Source organism: Lampetra fluviatilis, chromosome 42, assembly GCF_964198595.1.
Source record: "Lampetra fluviatilis chromosome 42, kcLamFluv1.1, whole genome shotgun sequence".
Taxonomy (NCBI): Eukaryota; Metazoa; Chordata; class Hyperoartia; order Petromyzontiformes; family Petromyzontidae; genus Lampetra; species Lampetra fluviatilis.
In genome coordinates, this window is record NC_136316.1 from 992,576 (window position 1) to 1,008,330 (window position 15,755).

At 49.3% G+C, this 15,755-nt stretch overlaps 2 protein-coding genes across 5 annotated transcripts in view; one reads left to right on the plus strand and one right to left on the minus strand.

The window, feature by feature from the left end:
• On the minus strand, positions 1-15,111 carry C42H5orf22 (chromosome 42 C5orf22 homolog). 4 transcript variants are annotated; one of them, XM_078875945.1, is made up of 9 exons: positions 13,072-13,473; positions 11,024-11,169; positions 10,370-10,519; positions 8,809-9,712; positions 6,376-6,438; positions 5,328-5,446; positions 2,667-2,736; positions 988-1,127; positions 1-231 (listed from the first exon to the last, which is right to left on the minus strand). In XM_078875945.1, exons 1-9 carry the CDS (start codon positions 13,135-13,137, stop codon positions 120-122), a joined length of 1,770 nt encoding a protein of 589 aa, XP_078732071.1. In that variant the 5' UTR covers positions 13,138-13,473; the 3' UTR covers positions 1-119. The 4 variants fall into 4 exon arrangements, with proteins under 4 accessions (XP_078732071.1, XP_078732070.1, XP_078732069.1 ...); XM_078875944.1 differs by lacking the exon at positions 13,072-13,473 and adding an exon at positions 15,000-15,111 and having other exon boundaries at positions 1-1,127; XM_078875943.1 differs by having other exon boundaries at positions 1-1,127; positions 13,072-13,475.
• NELFCD (negative elongation factor complex member C/D) overlaps positions 13,657-15,755 on the plus strand; it is a 12,414-nt gene continuing 10,315 nt past the window's right edge. The window contains exon 1 of the mRNA XM_078875948.1: positions 13,657-13,877. Within this exon, the coding sequence (XP_078732074.1) occupies positions 13,806-13,877 (72 nt within the window). The 5' untranslated portion in view covers positions 13,657-13,805. The remainder of the gene's footprint in view (positions 13,878-15,755) is intronic.

Sequence of the window (15,755 nt, forward strand, 5' to 3'; positions counted from 1 at the left end):
TCAAAATTTGCTCTTTTTTTATTGTAAACAAACAAAACCGAGCGTGGAGGGCAAAGTCTCCGCAAATGTCTCAACGCGTCTCCACAAGTCCCTCCGCTTGTCACCGTGTGCCCCGTGTTCTAATACTCCAAGTGCACCTCCAGGTCTCCGTACAGATCCTCCAGCATCTCCAGCACGCGCTCCTGAATCTCCTCCACCTGGTCTGGGGGACAGTAGTCGTCCAGGCTGGACCTATAACATACACAGGGTCAACAACACACACACAAAGAAGACAGATCACCCGTATAGCCTTTAACAGCCTGTTGGGGCCACGTGCTGTTAGAGAGCACCTATGAAAGGCCGGCACGGCACACAAAGGGATGGGTGGCCAACACCACACCCAGACACTTTTGTCTCCCCATTGGTGATGTTTCCTCACTGCAACATGAGCTCATTTTTGGACCAAATGTGGGGGGAGGACCAGGACCAGTCCAGATATAATTCGCTCCTGATGTTGTGTCGCCGGATTCTTCGCAGTTTCCTGACCACTACACCACACATGCACAGAAACACACGCAGACACATAAGCGGTCGGGATAAATGCAGAATGTACGATCACCCCACACATATGGGGCCAGTATTTATGCGGACTGTACCAATACAACACACACACAAAGGGGTGCGTGCTCATCCATCTTGAACCACAAGACAAAGATCCCCCATGTAGACCTTAACAGATTGTTGGGGCACAGCACACGTGGGAGTGGGTGGCCAGCACCATACCTCCTTTGTCTCTCCAGCGCTGATGTTTACACACACCACTCATTTAGGGCTTGTCGACTTAGGTAAGGCCCAGAACCGATTCAAACATACATCACTGACGTTGGCCATGAGCAGGAATCGAACTCGAGTTGCCTGGTTCGTACCGCAGCGCGCTCACCACTACACTGCCGCTCCCCAAGAACACACACACACACACAGGGTGAGGGCGCAAGCAGGCGAGCGGACCGTGCCATGGTGACGATGGTGGGGGGAGGCAGCACGCATAGCGCATCCCTCAGACCGAGCAGGAGGGCGCTGAGCTCTGGCTGCGAGCTCACGTGATGCGGCAGCTCCTGGTCGTCGCACGTCAGGCCCGCCTGATGCACCTGCACGCACGCGACACACGTGGAGGAGCCGCAAACGGGGTCGCATGACCGGGTGCGTAAACCGCAATAAGCAGAAGACTGTGGGGCAGCGTGGGGCAGCGTTGGGCAGGGTGGTACAGGGTGGTACAGGATGGGGCAGGGTGGGGGCAGGGTGGGGCAGGGTGGGGCAGGGGGGGGCAGGGTGTGCCCTCTCCCCTCTCATGCTACTCCCCTCCACAACTCTCCTATCTCTCCCCTCTCTCGTGGGTTGTCGCCTTGTCGTGGTAGAGAAGCTTGTGTGCCTCACTGACTTAGAGCCTTGGGCTGCCAGGAGGTCCAACCATGCCGGACTGATCAAAGGGTAGAGGACAGACGAAATGGACAACGACAACGCCTGGTCCTCCAGGTTGGGGGTTGGGCGTGGGGCTAACAATCCCACCCCGGAAAACCCAGAATTGTTATGGAGCTGCAACAAGAACATAAGAGAAAGCTGATAAAGACCACCTGGCATGGCGTGGGCTTGTTGAGGCCTTATGCTTCACAGGGAGCGAAGAAGAGTAAGATAAGAAGATCGTGTAACTATACTGCTTTAACCTACGAACTCTCAGATAAAGCAACCAAGGCTGTTTGTCGACGCCCCGAGTCGACCTTCGTTCAGCAGGAGGTCGCTCATCCCCTTCTGCTGCCCCCATAGTTTGGAACTGCCTCCCCCAGCAATCCGTGCCTCTGTTCAAGTCCATGCTCAAGATCTTTTCTCCTCTGCCCATGACGGATCGCCTCGTTCTCTCAATGAAATGAACACACCCATTGTTTCCACGCAGCGTCTTGAGACGTGGCCAGACGTCGTGCTGTGTAACTCCATTGTGTTGTGTGGTTTTAGAATCAGGCTGTGTGCTCGTAGCTTAATTGCACATTGGACACTTCCTGCCAATTGTTTGATTTGACCTTGGTGGCCCTGTCGCCCAGTTGGCTGCCTGGGGGAAATCTCTCCAGCGTCTCCCTGCTCCGTTGTTATTTCTGTTCACGTCTTATCCCCCATTCTCCCTGTGTTTTTTACTACGATGTATTGCTCCCGCACGTGTGTACGTTTGTGCGCAAATGCGTACAGCCCTTTTGTAAACCCGCTTACTGGACGAGGGCCTCCCCGCCACGCCTTGTGGGTTCGTGGGAGTTATTTGATCATACTTCGCCACGCTAGTCAGTGCGGGTTCATATCAGCAGGAAGCACGGACGTGTTCAGCACAGTATTCTACAACAATGGAATTTGCTGCCCACAATAGAGCTCCACGGCAACAACCTTCAACACCGAATCAAAGCACTATCCAGGCTTAGCAGCAGCTGCTTAGCTTCCGAGATCAGGTGCCTGCTGGGTGATTTGGTCGTAGGCATGTTTGCCCGGTGGCCACATCGCTCGTGACGGAAACACCGTCGTGTTTTCGGCGGAATCATCCGGGCAACATTGACCGTCCCCCCCGCGTAGTTTTATCACAGCCCGCCCTTTGCCCTGTTGTGGCTTGCCACCCACGGCTACGTGCACGGTGAGAACGACTGGGTCGTCACCATCGCGTAGTCAGGCCGCTCCTTCAGCCTGCTCTTGAGACTTGTCACCAGCTTGACCAGCGACGTCCACCTGCAATTGCAAATTTACAAATCGTGAGTTGAGTTTTTGAGCCAGCTGGCCAGGACTGGGAAAGGACGATGCCCACTTTTCACCCATCGACTAACATTGACCATTGATTAACATTGGCCATCGATTTACATTGACCATCGATTTACATTAACCATAGATTTACATCGACCATAGATTTACATTGCCCCCAGACTTGCATTGCCTACAGACTAATATGCCCACAGACTTAGAATTCCCATAGACTAACATTGCCGAAAGACTAACATTGCCGATAGACTTACAATAAACAAAGACTAAGATTGTCCATAGGCGACAATTTATTTGAATGAGTTTTAGAGCCAGGCTGACCAGGACTGGGCAAGGACAGATCGCCACCACTTTTCACCCAGGCAAATGGAGAGCACAGACTTGTTACTCTAAGGACAAACAATTGCACGTATTTAATAATGCTCAGTTTACAAAATAAATGACATATATACATATTCTTGGTTCTTTCGGTAAAGTCACGTAGAAGGGAAATAATAATAATAAAGTAAAAAAATATATTTTTTGTTTTTATATATTTTTTATTTCATTATTTCCCTTCTACGTGACTTTACCGAAAGAACAAAGAATATGAATCCCTGCAGTCACGAAAGCTTTAAATCAAGACAAATATACACTTAAGAATTTAAATAAAACTTCTAAACTTTAAATAATATTCAATCATTCTCATTCTCTCTTGGACAATGTGGAGCCAGGATTCTTTTCAAAACCGTGTTGGAACGGTCTCTGACAGAGGGAGAAAGGTCACCGCTTAAGTGCAGTCGTCAAACACAGTCTGTCAGGGTGAGGTACAATGGGTAAACTTTCCCTTCAGATTACAGAAATGTGGGTTAAACCAAACCTTACGTATCTATGGGGACCTTTCACCACTATCAAGATATTTATGCCAGGAAAGGTGAAACCATTTTTGGTATTCAAATCTTGATACTGGCAAAAGTGTCGCACAGATATAACTGCTTAACCTGAGCTCTTTATGCTTTGGTGTTTGTATTATCTCCGTACTTTTCACCTTTTGGCAGACTTTGATCTCGCATTGGTGAGACCGCGCTATGAAAGAGTATGTCGCTGTTGTAGGCCAATCACTTTCAAAGAGTGCGTACAATATCGAAACACATTCGTTTGCATTTTTTCCCCATAAGTATGCGTGGTTAATGCAAACTAGATGTCTTGAAATAGTTGTCTAGTTGGTGTTTAAACACCTGAACGCCTGCCAGTAATCCTTTTTATATAATTCAAACCTTACATATAAACAGAATAAGAGTTCCTTTTCATTTTGTCTGTTCAGGAAACGTCATTCAAAGAGCTCATTAAAGTGCAATGTGGAATAGGTACCTAGCCTCTGAAATAAAATCCAGATAAGAATAAAAAAATACATCAAATTGTTCCGTGGCTGAACACAAATATATAAAAACTCATCACATCACAGTCGTCATGAACACCGCCTTGGAAACGGGCTGACATTTTGAGCAACGACCCTTATAATCTGGGGGCAGCCAGTGCCCACAAGAGCCCCTATTATTTTCTGCAGTGACACTGTTATTGATTCACGTGGAGTGGTTTCTATTTGTTATTTGTGGTAGTGAGAGGTGATCGAGGGATGATTCTTGGAAGAGCAGCGGAAGACAGAAGAACGCGGAGGGAAAGAACTGTGCCACTATCTACGCGCACAAGAAACCTCTCGTACGAACGCACGGCCCCTACCACGTCAGTCCATCATTTCCTCTCTTTGTACCAATTTTATTATAGTCACGTTATCATCGTCACGTGGTGACAAGACAATTACATTCCTGACTATTTTGATTAGTTTGCTGCTATAAATTTCCAAATGATAAGCCACTTCGTTGAGTTCTATTATTGATGGCCGGGTCGCTTTTGAAAAACAAGTTCATACCGCGGCAGGCTTTGTCTGGTAGGATGGGGTTGGTTTAGTTTCATTTGTATGTGTTTGGGTGATTTATTTACCTTTCTTGGACTTTGCACTACAATCGTGTTTTTTGTACGGTTTGCTGTTGTGACGTTCTTGCCCGTCCCTACTGGACATCTGTGAAAAAAAGCTTTCTAGCTCATTGATTCCTCCTCCAGTATAAATAAATATTCTGGTTCCGATTATGACATTACCGTGCGTCTGCCAACAGGCACCGAGGGTGGCTTCACGGAGCTGGTTTCCAAGGTCACTCTTCGGTAACCTCCCATCTGCACGAACAGCACCTTCATTTACATTTAGATTTTAATATGTATTTTGGAGACGATCGGGGGCACGATGCAGCACGAGTGCACGTCGTGTAACCTGTTTGGCGGTGGGGGCGTGGGGTGAGTGCGGTTTGGTGGCGAATGGCATGGCGGCACACGCACAGTTTTATTAGCACGGTGGCGATTGTGCGGTTTGATTGTGACGGCCGTGATAAGTCGCAAGTGGTGCAATGGGTGCGGTGGTGCGTGTGTGGGTGGTACAATATGGTCTTGATGGGTGCGCTGGTGCGGTTTGGTCGAGGCGTCTCGACACTCAGCCTGCGGCGTGTGTGGTGAGTGCGGTCGTGGGGCATCACCGTGGGTCGCTGTCGAGCACCTCCAGGCTCTGGGGGCCATCGTCTCGGCTCAGCTCCACAAACGTCAGCTCCAGCTCCTCCAGGTGCTGCTGACGCCGTCTCACGGCACTCACCAGAGCCTGCACAGCAACAACCGCCACAACCACCACCAACACAACCATATGTAAGCCACCACCATCGTCAAAACTACGGCAATCATATTCTTTGGTTCTTTCGGTAAAGTCACGTAGACAGAACGTAGACGTTTCGATCACAACACAAGCGATCATCTTCAGAAGATGCTTGTGTTGTGATCCAAACGTCGTAGTTTATATTTCATTTACTATTATTATTTTTCTATGTGACTTTACCGAAAGAACCAAAGAATATGAATTCCTGCAGTAACAAAAGTTAAGTAAAAATTTTACGGCAAACAATTCAACCACCCCACTACACAATCATCACATCCACACATTCATCACAACCACAACTTTATTCACCACTACAATCACACACGCACGCCATCATTGGACTCACAACCACCACAATGCAGCACACAGGTCACCAAGGGCTGCACCTCAAAAGCAATGCAATGGTCCTGCTGCTGGGCTATGATTTCAGCAGAGGGCAATGCCTAAAAATCCCATTTGTACGTACTTCCATGAGCCCCATGCTCCCACGTCTCCCCACCCACACCAACACACACTGACCGGCGTGGTGAAGTATGAACAAACAACCCACATGACGTGGGAAGACCCTCATCCAGCATCAGAATGATGTATATTCATATACACTTTTTTATGCAATCTGTTTTTTTTGCTTAATTAATGAGGGATTTCTAAATTATTGTTAAACCTACATTTGTTACATTTCTATTTATTTTACCCTAAATGACTTTATGCAGCTCAGACCACCTGTGCGAAAGAGACAATGCGTTATTTCGCGCGTCTAGTTAAATCCAGGAGTACACATGCGTGTGGGTAAGCACGTTATCAGGCTATAGGAGCACTGTCCAGCCCAGGTAAAACCCCTCCGCGACAAACGCAGCTCAACACAGCAATGCCGTCACCTCCTCCGTGTCCGTGTCTGGCCGGGAAAACGCGTAGAGGTCGTGTAGCAGTGCCAGCTCCGCCTGTCGACAAACGCGATCGTGAGTTACGGTGCAAAACGCACGGCGGCAAAGACCCGGGCAAAATCCGTTTTGCTGTACTTCTGAGACCTCGCATCTCTGCTCACACCGCCTTCACCAACCTACACTGACCAGTGCACAGACGTGGGGAAGCCCCCATCCAGCAGTTGAGTGACAAAAGGATTAACGTGTATATGATAATGGAGTTCTAAAATTCCAATTCTTGTATTTTTCTGCAAGTTCCAAAGCTCCGCTCATTGCAGTGGACAGATGCCAGCAGGACCGTCACTTGCTGTACCTGTGTTCGCGTGAAGGTGAAACGATGAGGCGAGGAGATGGGAACACGGGGGGGTGAGGGGCAATGCATGGCGAGCAGAGCATCGAGCGATATCCCCCTGTATGAGTGGTGGGTTTTCTCTGGGTGGGTAATAGTTTCCTCTCACATGGCGCCAAATACTCCATCACGGGATTGGCCCAACATCGTCCCAAAGCAGGATCCTTCTGAGAGAGTCCTGTGACCTCTAGATGTTTCCTGGGGTCCATACACGGGATTATAATTACTGCACGTGGGAACCGTGACGTAGCGCCACCTCGTGGCCTCACTTCAGCTCTTCCTGCCGTCGCTTTGGGCGTCGGCGAGTGGATTAAAGATGCGTCGTCGCATTAAGGAGACATTAAGCCTGTACCGCTGCGATTTTGGGTCAAACGATTCGGCGTTTCATTTAATGTGCCAAAACGTCTGAGTTCTTAGAATTAAAAACTTACGTTTCAGTTTCCTTGCGATGTAACGGACATCTCTACGGCACGGTGCATTAATAAAATGTCACTTGAAGGACTCACAGAATGAGTTCTGATATCTCTTTTCGCATTCCGCCGTCCAACACGGGGGCGACGCACTGCCCTGCGAGAGTTCCGAGTGAACACTGCCTCGTGACATGACAACGATAGGACATACGGAGAACAAAAGTTGAATATAAAACAAGAAGATGATACACGCTGAGATTAGAGTGGATAATGGACGCAATAATCAGCACAACATCTAAGAAAAGCACGGAACACTCTCCTCGTTGAAGCCGTGCCAATATACGAGGCTCCCAGAAGCACAACTGCAAAAGTCACGATGCACTCGGTCAACTGTAGGACAAGCGTTGCTGCACCATTTTGTATCGTAATAGAACACTTTAGTTGCCCAAATCTGTCAAAATCTCATTGCTTTTTCAGCTAGCAGGCAACTGGGGATGAAAACTTCCAATCAGACCACAGGTGACAATACGCGATGTTGTGTTCCATGTAGGCCAATTGTTTTTCACTGAACACAATTTTCAACAAACTCCGTATTCACTGAACTCCGTCATTTTGCCAATACCGTACTGAGCTGCTATAGCGGCTCATGGTTAAATGCGAGCGTTGGCAATGATTTCCCAAAAAAAATACTCTGCTAGTGTACACCGTGTCCTCAAAATATCGTGTTAATTCAGGGGTGGTGTGCCCCAGCATAAACGTATTATGGACAAAAGCCTGCTATATTCACCAAGATAAATTTAGAATGCGTTTTTGCGTCATAAAAATAATTAAAAAGCACCATGAAAAGGTAAGAAAAGAACATGACAATCTACCGAAAGTCACAATCCAATTTCGAAAACTGCACAGTACTACACTGAACAACTCTCTGGTGCATAACTTTTCTGGGATAAAAAAAAATATATATTTGAGTACAGCAGCAGCTGTGGGATCTGGCAGATGATAGAAAGCGTTAGCAAGGTGTGGTGGCATCAACCGCTTTAGCCGTCATGACATCTTGATATTGACCTAAAAATAAAACACGGTATAATTGGTGACGTGGGCCTGGCAATCGCGTGTTCGCCGCTTATTTGCAGAAGTTCATGGTTCGAATCTGGCAGGTCGCCTTGTTTAATACCGCTGGCGTACTAACCGTAACATACCGTACACACAATCTGCTTCACATCAGACGTTAATGAGCTCGTGACATAATTCGACATGAGTCGGCCATTGTATTCCGGCATCATGGTCAAATTTGGAAAGTTTGAAAATGTACCCACAAATTAAATGTGATTTCAGATAATGCCTCCCACTGGCAGACTAATGCCCATTTAACGGCCGGTGCTGAATCATCTTGTGCCGCACAAGGACCAGCTGCCATCGTGTCCTCCTGGACATGATATACGACGTAAGGCGCTTTGAGTTGCTGAGGCATGTAAACAAGCGAAGTTTAAATGCGAAGATGACTGCAAATCTACGCACGTTATTTCTGGGGCGCACTGCGTCTCTTAGCCTTTACTGAACCGATGAAAGTAGCCGAGCTGGGCTGCCTGCCACAGGCCGTCGGCGATGCCTGGTGAGACGAGCGCGCACCTGCGAATATATGTCGCGGAACGGATTCTTCACGGAGAAGAAGTCGAGGTCGATGTCGAGGATTAGGGTGGCGCCGTCGCCGGGGCACGCCTCCAGCAGCCTCAAAGCCACGGCGCGCACACCCCCGCGCCACCGGTGCCCCGCGCCATCCACATCGCACGACTCCTGGCCACGGGGGCCGTTCACTGCGGCGGTCACCCCCGGTGGAACGGGCCCTCTCGTTGGCCCTGCTGGGGCCCCCTCGGGCAACAAATGTCGATCTGCGGGTGACGTCTCTTCAGTGGGTGATGGGTCTTTCTCTGCAGTGGATGTTTCTGGCTTTGGTGATTTTCTTAGTTCAACTGGTGATATTTCCTGTGCAGGTGATGTTGCAGGCTCATGTGACGCTTCCTGTTCAGGCGATGTCGTTTGGCCAGGTTCTGATTGTCGTCCAGGTGTTGCTTGCTGTTTCTGTGATGGTTTGTCACGTGACATTTGCTGCCCAGGTGATGTTAACCGTTTGGTTGATGTTGGTTGCTCAGGTTTCCTTTCCTGCCTGTGTGATGTTTTGTCAGTTGATGTCTGATGACCAGGTGATGTTCTGTCAGCTGATGGTCCTGCCTTCACATGTGCCCCGCTCGCCTCCTCTCGCCGTGAGCGAGACTCCGGATAATTGACGGATGATGCGGCCTGACCTTGCGCCACCCCAGGCTCCACGTGCGCCGCCTTGAGGGGTGCTGCTGACTCTGTCTCCTCCAGCTCAAGTCGCCGCTTCCTGCCAGCCGGGACATCGGTGCTGGCACCAGCATCGTCGGCATTCAGCGGGAGGGTGACCACCTCCAGCGCCACCGGCTTAGCGTCCTCCAGCCGGCCCTCCGGCAGGTAGAGAGCGTCGCTCAGGAAGTAGCTCTCAGTGCTACTCACCCTGCCGGAACACGATTTATGCAATTCGTACGCAAATACGATGCTGTTACATTTAGGCTACAAACTAAACAAACATATTGAAGTCTTCAATCACATCATGACGACTGATGGAATTACTTGGGCCACATGAATAACTGGCAATGGGCCCTGGCCCCCTCAAACGACCATGAGACTCATTGGGTCCTAGTTACTTTGTCCCCTGGGCTTGTGCTCATTGCTCCTGGGCTGTGCCATGGCGTTCCTCTCACTCCTCTTCCGTGCGCCCCCCCTACCTTCCTCCACTCACTAATGCAGTCCATTCATACAAAGTGTTTTAAGATACAGTTACACGTGGAGACTGTATACATTGCAACGACTGCTGTTGAGTATTTTGTGCATAATAATCATATATATATAGTGCTGTAATTCTAAAGATTCTAAGGCACTTTAGAGAAGAGGTGGAGACAGCCAGGAGATGTTGAAAAAGAAAATATGAAGGAAAATAAGTTCGAGGTCACCCTAAACTTTATGGAATCATGTGAAAAACTGGAAACAGTGAAACACGAATTCCTGCACCATGAGAACTGGAATAAATCTGCCAGAGGCATCGCGAAAGGTTTTTAATGACCTCCAGATGCTGACGAAAACAAACACGCGACGCGACTGCGAGAGGCCTTGCCTGATGGTGCCGCTGTCCGGGTCCCTCCCGACGCAGAAGTTGTGTCGGCCTTCACGCATCGTGCGAGCCCAGGGTGGCCTCACCCACACGACGCGCGCCACATGGCCCGCAAACACCGCCGGCAGCACCCAGTTCTCGATGCTCAGCTCGCTGTGCCAGGGGGGAACATGCGGGAGGGACGTGGTGTAGCGATCGGCATTAATGTTGTAAATAAAATTAGCGAAAGATTTACTGAACAAAGTTCTATACTTTGTACTCATCAACAATGGATGAAAATCATCAACTAAGACTGGTTCCCACTAAAGAACTAAGAGTGACTATGATGAGGCTAAAATAACGAGTGCACCAAGGAAGACCACGCGTGATTATTTTTACACATGTATATAAAAAGATGTAGTAGCCATCTCACGGACCCTAAATAAGCAGCCACTAGTACAAGCCCCTTTCTACGTGTTACTTGAGACCTAGGACACATTTGCAAACGAGTTGTTCCGTCTCAAGGGATTCTCCAAGTACAAATATTTGTGTTATAGAAAAAATAAACATCTCACCCCCCACTGACCCGCACCCTACTCCTGGCCCAAAATCCGGCAGTGCCAGGCACCTCGTAGCTTTTACATTTACTATTCAGCCGCAGTGCCCGAAGCCTCGCACCTGAACAGCGTGTGGGGGTCATGGACGGTGCGTGCAGGGAGGGACACGGGCAGCAGCAGGTCGGGGTGTGCGTCCACATGCAGCAGGGTGAGGCCCTCCATGGGCAGGTGCCGGGAGCCCATGGCCCGGTATATGTGAGGCAGGACCTGAGCACAGGACACGAGGAGACACGAGGAGACACGTATTAGACACAAGAGGGACACGGGCCATCAGCGCATGGGCAGAGGAGCATGTCCTGATGCCCGTCATCAGACCCGTCGCCATGTCCAACGATCCTGCGATGTTGGGTGTTGATGTGGCATAGCGGGGGTTCACGGCTCAAATCCAGCGGCCGCCCTGGTTGCCGTGGGTGTAATTATAATATCACAATATTATGCGCCGTCTTCATGAGTGGTGGGCTTTAAAATCCCCGTCATTCGCACGAGTAGGCCATTGTGTAACTGACGTCCGGCACCTATTATAAAATGAAACTGCAAATTACTCAATGGGTATCACACACACAGCGCGCCGTGGCAGCGGACTAGCGCCCCAGGTCACCCTTGCTAATGAAACTCTCCGACATGATGAAAAGTAAGAACAGGTTTGACCCTTTCTAGAAATAATACAAACATCGCATAGAATCATATTCTTTTGGTCTTTCACCGTTAGCTGTATTAGTAAATGGCGGCTTACCATCCTATTCCACCTCCATGTAGCGATAACTCTTTCTGAGCTCTCTCCGAGCTTACATTTATCCGGTAAAAAGGGTAAATTACCTTACCTTGCAAAGGCCTAGGCCAATCAGTTTCAAAGATAATGCAAGTACATTATCAGATTCGAGATTTGAAGCTTTCGTGACTGCAAGGATTCATACTCTTAGGTTTTTTCGGTAAAGTCACGTAGGTAAAAAATATAAGTAAATAATAAAAAATTGTATAAATAATAATATAAATAAAATAATAACTCACTTGATACAGTAAATTTAGCTGACGGTCCCACCTGATGACGGAGACTTGTGTTGCCTCCGAAACGTCGTGATTTATTATTTATTTCTATTATTATTATTTATTTTATTTTTATTATTTATTTTTTACCTACGTGACTTTACCGAAAAAACCTAAGAGTATAAATTATCAGAGCATGTTTTGCCCCAAGTATGGTTAATCCAGACTTGATGCCTTGCAAAAGGTTTATATTTGGTATTTAAACATCTTAACACCTGTTTTATTGCCAGAAAGGGTAAAACCTATTCTTGTTCTTTTTTAAAATATAATTTTGGACACTGGCTAAAAGGTCCCAATGGAGAGACTCTCCTCGTTCCAGAACTCTCACCTGGTTAAACAAAATCAACTTGAAACCTGAACAATCCCATACCTGTCAACCCCTTATCAGTGCCTACCTTCTCAGACCAATTCAGACCTGACTGGTCACTTACAAATCTCAACGTTCATCCTACAAAGTGCCATCACGAGGGAGAAACACAGAATTGTGTTTGCCCGCATTGAAACGGCTATCACGCCTCTGTATGGACTTGCAAACTCCATCTCCCTGCACAAGAACACGGGATTGACAGCCGTGCAATCTGCCCAGCACCTGGGCAGATTGCACGGTCGGATTTTCATGGCTCCATCTCCCCCCAGGTGGGAACGCGCTCCCGAGGGCACCACGCCGCTCCCGGCTGCGACTTCACCGTCAAATCTTGTCGGCCACGAGGGGAGGGCATCCACCACACCACCACAATCGCCACCAGGCCACCACTCATCGTTAGGGGTTTTTTTTAACGCCTCTTTAACTTATCGGTTGAAAATTTTGCACCTGGAAAATAAAATCCCTCGAGATGCAACGTCTACACCTGGGAACTAAAGTCTCGAGTGTGTGGACTCCGCTCGAACGCGTGACGAAGTCGCGGGTGCACACATTTCGAATGTGTAGCCAAGTTACATCGCCATCACAACCGTTCATCACCAGCACCACCAGCCATGGTCAATCAACTGCCGGATCATTACTACTAGCTCATTCATCACCACCAATCATATCCCCACAGATCAAGCAGCTCCACCTCCTCTCACATCGTTGTGCTCCTCCACCACCCACACGGGCAGAGACGCGTACGACCTCAGACGCGGCCCGGCCATCGCCTCTGTCTGGACGTCAATGGGGACGCGCTGGGTGGGCGGCCATGTTGCGTAGGGAGAGCGGGGGTGGTGACCGGAGTGAAGACGTCTGCCGACACTCCCAATGGAATTGCAAGGGGTCGTGCTCCCTTAACGAGAGTCCCCCCGTCCTTGTAACCTCGGGGAGACAAGTTCCCTCCCCATCGGACGCGCGTCGCCACCGGAGCTCGCATAATAATTAATGTTGCTCACTCACCAAAGATGGCTTCTCTTTACCCAAACCAAGATGGCCGCACGCTCCCTGACCAAGATGGCTTCTCTGTACCCAAACCAATATGGCCGTACGCTCCCTGACCAAAATGGCTTCTCTGTACCCGGTACCCGAACCAATATGGCCGTACGCTCCCTGACCAAGATGGATTCTCTGTCCCCGAACCAATATGGCCGTGCGCTACCTGACCTACACGATCCCCCCCACCAAAGATGGCTTCCCTTTCTACCCAAACCAAGATGGCCGCGAGCTCCCTGACCAAGATGGCGCCCCGCTGCGGCGCGGCCTATGAGAAGCGGCGCATCGCCCGTGGCGGGAGGCGTTCGCGTAGTTGGCGCCGAAAAACTTGGACCCAAGTCGCAGCGGCAGAAGGAAGGGACGCGGCCCCCTCGGCCGGAGCGAGCTCAGATTCTCCGGGATGGACGAGGGATACTTTGGGGGCGCGAGCAGCAGCAGCGGCAGCGCCAACTGGGAGGACCAAGATGAGATGGTAGCGAGGCGAGGCGCCGGGCCTAATGAGGCCTTGGTCAACAATCGCGGCTTCTACGTTTCTTTATCTGCGGTGCCTCCTGTTTAATTGGCCGTCGTCTCTAGTGCTGTGTCTAGTGCCTAGCATCTCTAGCGCTTTGGTCTGTTGTATTTCTCAGCGATGTGTTTGTCCGCTTTATCGATTAGCGCCTCGTCTCTGTCCCTCTCGTGCCCTGGCTATTGCCGCCGCTATGTTCTGCGCGGCTCTATTTGCTTAATCGTCATTGCCGTGTGTACACACACACATATACTGTATACCGCTTCTCTGTATTTCACACACACACACACCGCTCCTCTCCTCTCTGTATCTCACACACACACCGCTCCTCTCCTCTCTGTATCTCTCTCACACACACACACCGCTCCTCTCCTCTCTGTATCTCTCTCACACACACACACCGCTCCTCTCCTCTCTGTATCTCTCACACACACACCGCTCCTCTCTGTATCTCTCTCACACACACACACCGCTCCTCTCTGTATCTCTCTCACACACACACACCGCTCCTCTCTGTATCTCTCTCACACACACACACCGCTCCTCTCTGTATCTCTCTCACACACACACACCGCTCCTCTCTGTATCTCTCTCACACACACACACCGCTCCTCTCTGTATCTCTCTCACACACACACACACCGCTCCTCTCTGTATCTCTCTCTCACACACACACCGCTCCTCTCTGTATCTCTCACACACACACCGCTCCTCTCTGTATCTCTCTCACACACACACACCGCTCCTCTCTGTATCTCTCACACACACACCGCTCCTCTCTGTATCTCTCACACACACACCGCTCCTCTCTGTATCTCTCTCACACACACACACCGCTCCTCTCCTCTCTGTATCTCACACACGCACACACCGCTCCTCTCTATCTCTCACACACACACCGCTCCTCTCCTCTCTGTATCTCTCTCACACACACACACACACCGCTCCTCTCCTCTCTGTATCTCACACACGCACACACCGCTCCTCTCCTCTCTGTATCTCACACACACACATACCGCTCCTTTGTATCTCTGTATCTCACACACACACACCGCTCCTCTCTGTATCTCTCACACACACACATACCGCTCCTCTGCATCTCTCTATTGCCGCATGTGCCGCTCTTGTCGCCTGCATGTGCCCCTGCTAACGTGGGCGCGTTCTCGCCTCCTCCTCCAGCCTCTGGGAGTCGTGTTCGGGTCCGCCTCAATATCCACTCGTTATCATCTATATCAATACCCACTAGTTATTATCGATATCAATACCCACTAGTTATTATCTATATCAATACCCACGAGTTATTATCGATATCAATACCTACTAATTATTATCGATATCAATACCTACTAATTATTATCGATATCAATACCCACTAGTTATCATTTATATCAATACCCACTCGTTATTATCTATATCGATACCCACTAATTATTATCTATATCAATATCCACTAATTATTATCTATATCAATACCCACTCGTTATTATCGATATCAATACCCACTAATTATTATCTATATCAATACCCACTAGTTATCTATATCAATACCCACTAGTTATCGATATCAATATCCACTAATTATTATCTATCACTCGTCCCCTCCACCTCAATGTTAGACGTCCACTGCCATCATCCATGACGAGGCTGACAAATACGGTGCAATGACGATGCATTCCTTCGGCTTGCCTCGCCACAGCGGACTCGATGGAACGGGGGCTGCCCGCTCGGGCTGCTTGTTTGACGTCCGCCTCCTCGCAAGACGATGACACTTTCACATTTGATGGCGATCGAGATTTGAGTTGGGGGCTGGAGCGGTGTGATTCCAGTGGGTCGGCGCATTGC